At 32.8% G+C, this 10,751-nt stretch overlaps 1 protein-coding gene across 2 annotated transcripts in view; it reads left to right on the top strand.

Moving 5' to 3' along the window:
- Nucleotides 1–220: 220 nt before the first annotated feature.
- The window catches only part of LOC100929873 (aromatase), a 29,442-nt gene continuing 18,911 nt past the window's right edge, over nucleotides 221–10,751 (top strand). Inside the window, exons 1-3 of one of the 2 annotated variants that reach the window (XM_031955197.1) lie at nucleotides 221–574; nucleotides 4,013–4,163; nucleotides 10,371–10,525. In XM_031955197.1, coding sequence (XP_031811057.1) covers nucleotides 367–574; nucleotides 4,013–4,163; nucleotides 10,371–10,525 — 514 coding nt within the window. In that variant the 5' untranslated portion in view covers nucleotides 221–366. The remainder of the gene's footprint in view (nucleotides 575–4,012; nucleotides 4,164–10,370; nucleotides 10,526–10,751) is intronic. The other variant, XM_031955196.1, reaches the window with a different exon arrangement.

Here is a 10,751-nt window from a genome sequence, read left to right as displayed (position 1 = left end):
CAAAATAGGAACTTCAGCTGAACTTATGAGATGATTCAGTCTCTGGACTTCTTTTATTTTGGTTAGAAATTTGGTGCCCTAGCTGGTGTGCACATACGTCACTCTTCTAACTCAAGGGCAATTTTAAAGATATCCAAATCTTATCAGGTCAAGTGTCTTAAAGAACCTGAGAGCAACTACCAAGGTCAGAAATTATTTCAAGTCAAGGAGTCTATCTTCTATTCTCTTGTTTTGACTTGTAACCACAAATGTGTCTTCTCTAAATGTCCAATCATATTATAAATCAAAGCTTGCATTTGGTGGGGATATCTATACTATAAGATACTTTGCAGTGGGGATGTAAGTTGCAACTTAAAGTTATATTGGATGACTCCATTATTTCTACCATTCCATAGGTTTTTAAACTGTATTCCTTTGAAGAAAGACAAGATGATCCTGGAAATGCTCAATCCAATGCATTACAACTTCACAGGCATGGTACCCGAGGCAATGCCAGCTGCTACTATGCCAATTCTCCTCATCACCTGCTTTCTCCTCTTGATTTGGAGTTATGAAGACACTTCCTTAATACCAGGTAAAATAGAGGTGGAAAGTATTTATTTTTGTAGCTTAGCAGAAAATTTATTTGGGCTTTCAGGAACCTGAGAAGAAGAAAATTTTAAAGGCACAATAAAAGGCATAATGTGAAACCTATAACCAGGGTTCTACTAGTGAACTGTAGAACTGAAGTAGTTTTCTACATACTCCAAGCCAACTTTTTGTTTTTAAATCACTTGCCAGGACACTTAAAGTTCATTCAACCCTTTAAAACCATCTATAAAAATGCCTCAGTTCTATACTTTATTTCCTAAGATACACTCAGCAAGAGTATTTTAAACTGAGGCTTGAAATGAGGTAGAGTTGAGGGGATGTTGAGAGATTAAATTTCAATTCTTTTTTTTAAAATCACAGACTTCCATTTCATTACACTTTTTCTAGGCAGATGAACTCTGGACAGTCTTCAGCAGTTCTTTCAACTTTCCCTCCCATTTTGCTTCCACCCTCCCTCCCTTCTTCTATCCTACACTTTCTCCCCTTTCCTCTTTCTCAAGAAAGGTATAGTCAGGCATAGTGGTCAAGGCTGGATAGGCACTGTGGTAGAGAAGGGAGGGAAGAATCATCTACATTCATTTAATTTTCCACCTTAAGTTCTGCTATAAATCATCACAATGAAATTCATAGGAGGAGAAAATTGAGATGATTTTCCTGATTTTGCAAGTAATAAGCCCTACAAAACTCTTGTTTTAGGTATTACCCAGATGATTACCTGTGAGTAATTTATGTCTTTGATTTTCAGCTAAAACTTCTCATGGTAGGACTCTCAAAACTTGTGTCATGTATTATGCATAATTGTGGTTCATAAGCAGGTTTATTAAGCTTTTGAAAGTCTGGTCTGTGGAGTCAGAGATAACTAGGTAAGTTAAGGTAAAACAAAAACCTAGTTTTGGCAGAGCAGCTAAATAATTATGTACTTGCATTAGTTTAACAGCTGATTGTGACAAAAGTACAATTTGATTAGTTGACATAAAATTAATCATAAAAATGATGAAAAATCTTAATCAGCTCTCTTATATTTATGTAAAACTATTAGTAAGTAAATTAAACTTCATTGTAATTATTAGTTCCACAGTCTATGAATTCCTTGTGCTTTATTTGGTTTGCTGAATCAAAGTATGGTTTTTATTAGCTATATGTCTCCATTTAAAAGATTCAAGTAATTTTCCTAAGTATATTATTAAGGTTATCTTGACACAATGCCAAATATTAGTATGAAAAGTGAAAATTTTAAGATTTTAATCATTTTTCCATATCTCCATATCTCCATCAATCATGTAGATTAAAACATCCAGATATTTGAATGGATTTTTGTTTTCCTCCAGATGTTTAGTACCATGTAGAAATAGTCTAAAATAGGCTCCCTAAAGAATAAATACACGGAAATCTTATCTCTTAGGACATATGCATAAATCTAATTACAAAAATGCCTTTGGAATTTTTTATTGTTCATGTTATAAAATAATTACCACTCTGAAAAATTAATGAAAAATGGTTAGTCAATTCTTTGCTAGAACTGTGTGGGATGGTTTAAATATAAAAGCTGGTTACTGACTTCAAAGATTTGTGCTATTTAAAAGAAAAAACTTCTATAGGGAAATAACCATATATTGCTTTCTTAATTAAAAATTTAAAAAAATATTATATGTATGTGTATGTATGTGTGTATATGTACATATAGAAAATTATCATTTTATTTCCTTGTTTTTCATCTGATATAAAATCACAGCCATCTTCTTAGGAAGTAGGAGGGAGGTTGTCTGTAAAACTAAATATTGATAGTTATATAGTGAATTTAGAACTAGAGAACCATATCACAAGATAATTCAAAGCAAAGCTTATATTTTTAAGATTGTTTAAAAATGAAAAGAAAAAGAAAGAAAGAAAGAAAGAAAGAAAGAAAGAAAGAAAGAAAGAAAGAAAGAAAGAAAGAAAGAAAGAGGAAGGAAGGAAGGAAGGAAGGAAGGAAGGAAGGAAGGAAGGAAGGAAGGAAGGAAGGAAGGAAGAGACTGAGAAAGAGAGAGAGAGAAAGAAAGAGGGAGAGAGAGAAAGAGAGAGAGAGGGAAGGAGGGAGGGAGGGAAGAAGGAAAGAAGGAAGGAAGGAAGGAAGGAAGGAAGGAAGGAAGGAAGGAAGGAAGGAAGGAAGGAAGGAAGGAAGGAAGGAAGGAAAGAAAAAAAAAGGGAACACCAAAATTAGAAAGAGAGAAAAGGAACACCAAAATTAGAATCAAACATCCTGGATTCTAATATCAAATCTGCCATCAGCTACATGTTTGACCTTGGGCAAGGAAATTAAAATGAAAGATCCTTTGTTATCTCATTTACTATATAAAGAGATAGAACTAGATAGTCATTCAGCTTCAAAATTTTGTGATTTTATGATTGTACATTTAATTCTATAAAGCTCAAGTTCACTTGCTCTAGTGATGGAAAGGATTTAACATCATTAATTTTGAGATTAAAAAGAAGAAAACTAGAAAGATTATTTTATAATAAAATCACAAAACTTTTTAAAATTAAAAAATTTATATTTTATGATAAAATCATGAAACTATTTCAAAATTTAAAATGTTATTACTCTACAGCTAGTTAAATTCAGATCACCTCTTTTGGTGCTTTGGCATGAGCAGTACATGAATTTTTTTCATCAGTTTGATGAATTAAATGCCTTTGCATATCTACATATAGTTGCCTAAGTAGTGTGAAGTCATTGACTCAATTTAGAGAATTGAGTCACTTATTTGAATTCATTTGACCAAAACATTTGTTCTTGAGGGAAAGGGGAGAATGGACTATTGTACCCAGATTATACAGATTGGCTGACATTGATATTGGCATTAATCAAGTATTAGATAATCATTTAATTCTTACTTCATTTAGCCTAAGATTTTTCTTTTCCAATGAAGTAGTATTTAAAAGTGAAATTATATGCTTTGATAGACATTATCATTAGAAAGTTGTATTATTTATCTGATCTGTCAATTCAATAATCTATAAAATGGTTCCTCCAAGATAACCATTCAAACTAATTTTGATTCACTTTTTTTAATACAAAAGTGAGATCTTATGTATTATGAAACAATTAAATTTTTTTTTAATCTTTCACTAAGATTTCTGTGTTTGCTACCTAATCAGATAAAAGACAAAATTATTTAGAATGAGAAATCAACATTTGACACAAACCTCTAGTTCATTTAGGTTTTGGTAGGACTGGTACTAAACTGAACTGCTTCATCTACTTAATTATCCCTTAGTTATGAAAGGAGAAAATTCTTTAAAGTAATACTGCTTAAATTATTTTCATGGGAACTCAAGAATTTGCATTAGAATTCAGATGTAAAAAATTTGCATAATAAAAACAGCATCTGATTTTTAATGCAGGCTAAGATGGTGATTATATTTTGAATATTTTTTCTAGGTCCTGGTTACTGTATGGGAATTGGACCCCTCCTTTCACATGGTAGATTCCTGTGGATGGGAATTGGCAGTGCCTGTAATTATTACAACAAGATGTATGGTGAATTTATGAGAGTATGGATCTGTGGAGAGGAGACACTCATTATAAGCAAGTAAATATTTTTTTGCTATTTTAAGAAATAACATTACAGTGTTCTAATTTGGGCTTTTATTAAGAATTAATAGTTATTTCATTATCTCAAGATTTTTCTATGCCTGTGTAATCACAAGTAAAGTAAGGTGCATAGGTGAGCAGTTTACCTGAAAAAATTCAACAGTATAGACAGATTAAATAATTTAGGTTTTCCTCCAGTCAAGACCTTCATAGGCAAATCAATTGGAAAGTTGAGTAGTTCTCTAAGAAAATCTTGACAGAGGATTTGTAGATATATAATACAGATACTAATGAGGGTTTTAAAAGACAGTTTTGAAAGCTGAATTAACTGTATTGATGGATTATAACAAAAACAAATCTGGCTGGTCCAGTTTGCTTGAGGGAGTAGCTTCATGTATTTCCAATTCTGTACTACTCTGTTCTGCCAAAAGGACTGATCACAGAAAAACAAGTCAGTTGCATTTTATAGCTTAAGTTGTTTATGTGGAAAACAAGATTGTACATGGTCCAAATGATGGGTAGAAGAAATCAATTTCTGAATAAATCTAGGAAAAAAATAAATTATTGAGGAAAAAAGTTTTAATAGACTGAATTGTCCAAATTGCCGGTCTAACTGGTCTTTTGGCTGTGATTTGTGGCTAAAATAAATTAATGTGATTTGAAGCTGCATTAAGAGAGGCAGAGTGTTCTTCCTGACCCCAGAGAACAGAACTAGAAATAATAGAAACTGCAAAAAGATAAATTCAGGCTACTTATAAGGAAAAAAATTTTAATATTTGTAACTGTCTAAAGTAGAAATAGTCAAAGGATGTAGACAGTTTTCAAAAGAATTGCAATCTATGACTGGCCATTTGAAAATGTGCTCTAAGCCACTAAGAATAAGGAAAGAACAAATGTTTAAAACTGAGATTTCATTTCATGCTCTAGAAAGCAGCAAAAAACAGGGGGGGGGGGAAGGTGATGCAGTGGATAGAATAGCAGGACTTGGGGTCAAAAAGCCCTGAGTTCAAATTTGTCTTCATATACTTGTTAGCTGTATGACAGTAGAAAAATCACTTGGCTTCTCTCTGGCCCAATTTCTTCATCTGTAAAATATTGCTGGTATTGAAGTGGTCCAACCTTTTTAGATTTCATTAAAGAATTAGACAAACAAATTATCTAAACTATCCATTTTCTTTGAACCAACATTCCTCCTACTTGATACGTACCATCAAAGATATCAGACAAAAATGATTGAATATATACCAAAATATTCATAGAAACATCCTTTGTTGTAGCAAAGAATTGGAAGCAAAGTAGGGAGCCATCACTAAGGCAAACCATGGTGAAAAAAAAACACATGGTATATGAATATAATTTAATATTATGATGTAGTATGAAATTATGAATGAGCAATTTAGAGAAGCTTAGGAACATTTGTTTGTGTATGTGACTATGATGGTGTGCGTGGAAAGATCACTCAAAAGAAGATGATCCTGGATAATAAGAAAAGCAAGAAAAGTTCTATGGAAAATAGAAATAAAATTTATTTCCTCCCTCCTGGAGGGTTGGGAAGGAAAAACTACCAGGAAAGAGTATTATATTTCAGAATGTTACCAGACCTGATCTCTATTATCAGATACTTTTACTTAATTGTTTTTCTTTGTCTCAATGGAAGGTTCAATTTGAAGAGAGGAACTGATAAGTGAATGTGATGTAAAAACAAAAATCACGGATACATGGAAAACTAGAAGGGACCTTAAATACCATCTACTCCAAGAGCAAGATCTCAGAGTCTCTTTTGATAACTTTATTTCAATATAATTTGTTTCCTTTGTTATATAGTTTATTCATTTTTAAAAATTCATGGTAGCTAAGTTGCAAATTGCCTTACTTCAGGTCAAGACTATCAATTAATAAATTGTTGCTTAAATATAGTAAATAAGACCTTTATAGTCTAAATGAATTACCAAATGTTAGAACTAGAGTTTAGATATATTTTTCTTGAACTAGTTGTTTGGAGAAAAACTGGGGAAGATACTGTGGGTGGGGGGTGGGGGTTTATATACAGATATTTGAACTTAGTCTACAAGTATTTGACTATTTGGGTTATTTTCTTTTTTTTCAAATGTTGTTGTAGAGCTTCCAGAAATGTCCATTAGATAATATGGATGTGATTTAACACAAATGGTCGTCCTAAAGCACCTTAATAGCCAAAACATACTTTTTGATTTGAGCACTGGATGTGAAGTTAGAAGACCTCAGCTCAAATAGGGATTCATTCCATTGTTTATAATCCTCATGATCTTGGAAAAGCTTTTTCCCTAAACTAGGCTGCAATTTCTTTATCTGTGAAATAAGGAGCCTGGGCTATGAGTATCTCTAACATCGAGCTCCAATTCTGAATCTGTAATCCTATAATCTCTTTTTTTGTTCTTTATTCTTGAGGTTTGGTTTCTGGCTCAGCATTTATAAGGTGTTAGCTCCCTCTATTGGATATTTTTTTCAGCCAACAGCACAATTTACCTACCGAAGGAAATATACAGATGACAAAATAAAAACAAATTATCAACAAATCCCTAACAGAGTTGCACTGAACAATTTAATTTAAGCAAGTGTAAAATATACAACCCCCCAAAAGTTTATTATACACACACACACACACACACATACACACACACACACACACACACACACACATATTTGGATAGCAGGAAATTTGCCAGCAAGTCTATACTTTAATTATAAGAGATATTGGGGCAGATAGCAAGTATTTCTGGGATTTCTGATTTCTGTTTGGAGGTTTCCAGCTCCCCTGGAGGTTGGCTTTTCTCTCTGAGACAATAGTTATTATTATAAATAGCTGTTTATTGCACTGTCTACATTGAAGGAAGACCCTATAATGAAACAGAATTTTTTGTTATCTTTGTTTGTTAAAGAGAAGGGAAAACTTTACAAGACTCTGTATTAATGCATTGGGTTATTTGTGATAAAGGAAGGAAAATATTATCTTTTTCATTGACTGCTTTGATTTAAAGATGAAATCTTTTTCTGAAAGATTTTTGGTTTAGATTTTAGATTACCTATGTTTTCAATACTTACATAAAAAAATCTTGTTTTCCTTTATTTGTTTTGCTATTAATTAAAATGTTTTATCAAATGAAACATTTTAGTGTGGTTAATTAAATAGAATGAAATTGTTAAAGCTTATAACCCCTACTTAAGTTGAGGCTTAGGCAGGCAAAAAATATCTCTCAGTTTACATTGTCAAACAAAAATGTGTGGTGAGGGCTGTTGAAAAGACATAACTAACTGTATAGACATGATCAAATATTTATCGCATCTCAGCTATGGTTTCTTCATATATAAAATGGTAATAAGAACATCATCCACTTCACACTGTTGTGCTGAGGTTCAAACAAGCTAATACATGTGCAAATCTCCAAGCATTATATGCATGCTAGCTATTGTTATCAATATCGTTATTATTAATTGAATTAATTGAAACTGGTATTATCATAATGGTAATGAATTCTGTGATGAGGAGGTAACTGTATTATTTAAATTCTACTCATTTCTAATAATGCCCAGATTGGATAAGTATCTGATGACTATAACTGCTCTTCTTAAAACATTGTCTAGGTCCCTACAGCCAAAATGATAATGGAAGATCAAAAAAAAAATAATCTATAAGTGAGATGTTGCCAAAAATTTAACTCTTAGGGCATATGAGAAATGCCCACATACTATTTTTTCACAATATATGAATCATTACTGCCATTTTTCTCTTTGCTTTAGTCGTGAAGAGTTAGCTATGCTCTAACTTCCTTTGCCTAATCGCCAGTCCAATGGAAGAATTGCCCGCTTTTTTGTTGATGTCAATCAATCTCTGTTAATTCTTCTATAATCTTCCCCTATGGAGGTTGGGAGAGTTGGCGGAAGATTGGGTCTACCAGTTTGTTTAACCTATTTTGTGACAGAGTTGTATCCTTGAGCACTCTGGGGAATTTAGCCTTCATCCTTAGTAGTGCTGTTAAGTATAATAAGTGCTTAATAAATATTAATTGATTGATTACTTGATTCAACCAGAACAAAGCTGTTATATGACAACAAGTTGACTGATCTCTTCCATAAAAATTTTTTCAATAGGATAGTCAATAAATCAACAAGCATTTATTAATTACTATATGCTAGGCACTATATTAAGACATGGGAATGTAAACACAAAGAATGAAGCAAATCCTACTCTCCAGGAATTTACTTCTTAGACTACTATAGTATTTTATTTTCATAATAGTATATACTACACAGTATTTTATTTTCACTCTCAATTCTTCATCATGCAAGATGATTGACTTTATACACTGCTAGTTGGCAACAGCTGGTACTTTGTAGTTGGAAAATAATGGGACTATATGGGTCTATCTTTAAAATTACCTGAGTTATTGCCCTTACTATTTTATTTTTAGTTTGCTACAACAGAGTGATCATTCAAGGTCTCATTGCTATAAAGGACATGAGCACCATTATCATGAACCACCTACTGCACATTGGGAGAATATAACCAATGGGTCGCAATGGGAATCTTGATACTTTGTCCTTGTCAAGCCTAGCTCATAAGATAGGTCCTCCAGATAAAATTCTAGCTCAGTTTATGAGCCACCAGACAAGGCAAGTTGCCAAGGAAACAAAAAAACATTCCTCAACTATCCTTCAAAGCTAAAATATGATGGCTATTATTGCAACATTGACAAAGCACCCCCCCCCTTTCTTGTCTCTTATTTTATCTGTCTTTATCATTCTTTAAAATCTATCTCAAAACTGAACAAAAGAAGCCAAATTTGACTAGGAATTATGAGTGGTGGGTAGCGATATTAGAGGGACAATTTTTGGTAGAAGACTAAGACAATGAGGTCTTAACCACGCTAGCATCTGCTTACATCTCTTCCACTCTTATAGAAGAATATTAGGAATGGGGGAGTGGGGAGATAAGTATAGGTGTTAGTGATTATAGGATTGGGAAAGGTTAGAGGCCCAACAACCTGGTAGAATTTAATTTTAGATTCTTGCCTTTCTTTGAGATGAGTAGTTTGAATTGTTGGATCAGTGATCAATTGTGAAAGGAAGAAAAAAAAGAATAAGAAAGGATAGAGAATATTCTGAGTTATCTTAATATAGAGATCTCCAATTTGTCAGAAAGCATAAAGGGAGGCCAGGACACCATCTTGCACAAAGCAGAGAGCATTCTGAGAGTTTTGGTTTGGTTTAGTTTGCTTTTTTGTCTAATAAAATATGCTGGGATAAATTCAAGACTCTTTTGCATTCTATTTTATTATTCTTTTCACCAAACTCTTTCCCCATCTCTTAACATCTCTTCACAATTATCCAGCATCATAGAACATTTTCCTGGTGTGTCCTAAAAAAAAGTATCAATCAATTTTTTTCAGTATCAATCAATTGAAACTGAGTTAGATCTCTCTTTGTCAAAGAAATCCACTTCCATCAGAATACATCCTCATACAGGATTGTTTCAGTATCAATCAAGAGCATTTATTAAGAATCTGTTATGATCCAGGTACCATGCTAGCTGCTGGATATACAGATTTTTTAAAAATGAAACAATTCTTATATTCATTGCTATTTTCTCAGAGGGAAATAATATGTAAACAGATAACTATTTACTAAATAAATACATGCTAACTAAATACAGGATTCTTAGATAAAGAGGTCACTAGAAAGTAGAAGGGATCAGGAAGGGCTCCGTGTAGAAAGTGGTATTTGAGCTATGCCTAGAAGGAAGAACAGGAATCCATGGTGTGGAGATAAGGATGGAATCCATTCCAGATAGGGGTGACAGACAGTAAAAAGTCATGGAGATGGGAAATAAATTGCTATATCTGATTGTAAAAGAAAGAAAGCCAATTTGGCTGGACCATAAAGTAGAAGAAAGAAGTAATGTATAATAAGTATGAGAAGATGGTTAAGACTAGGTTGGAAAGTGTCAAACAGAGGAGTTAAAATTTTATTACTGAGGTAATAGAGAGTCACTGGAGTTTACTGAGTAGGGAAGTAGCATGCTCAGACTTGTTGCTTAAGGAAAATTACTTAAACAGGTATGTAAAAGATGGAAAGCATATGTGTATATCGGTTTATATCTATAAGATTGTTATATTTGTTAAAGAGCATTTCCTAATAAAAACTTTCTATAATTTTTCTCTCTTTTCAGATCTTCAAGTATGTTCCATATAATGAAACATAGTCACTATATTTCTAGGTTTGGAAGCAAACTTGGGTTACAGTGTATTGGAATGCATGAAAATGGTGTCATATTTAATAATAACCCAGCTCTCTGGAAAGTTATTCGACCTTTCTTTACAAAAGGTAATCAAGTTATTCTATGCTCACAGCCTTACTTTCTTTTTTCCCTCTGTTGTTGAATTTTGGCAATTCCGTTCAACCCTCTAATTTTGTGGACTGAGGTACCAATCTGAGTTTTAGTCTTCTCTTTGGATCAGAATGACTCCTTCATGGGACAGAAAGAGAGAGAGTCTCTGCATGTTTAGTTAGTTCAATTTAGAACTATCACTAAAAAGTTGTCTCTATACGA

Source organism: Sarcophilus harrisii, chromosome 2 (genome assembly GCF_902635505.1).
Source record: "Sarcophilus harrisii chromosome 2, mSarHar1.11, whole genome shotgun sequence".
Classification (NCBI taxonomy): domain Eukaryota; kingdom Metazoa; phylum Chordata; class Mammalia; order Dasyuromorphia; family Dasyuridae; genus Sarcophilus; species Sarcophilus harrisii.
Note: the sequence above shows the minus strand (reverse complement) of the source record. Positions and strands in the feature narration are given on the sequence as shown.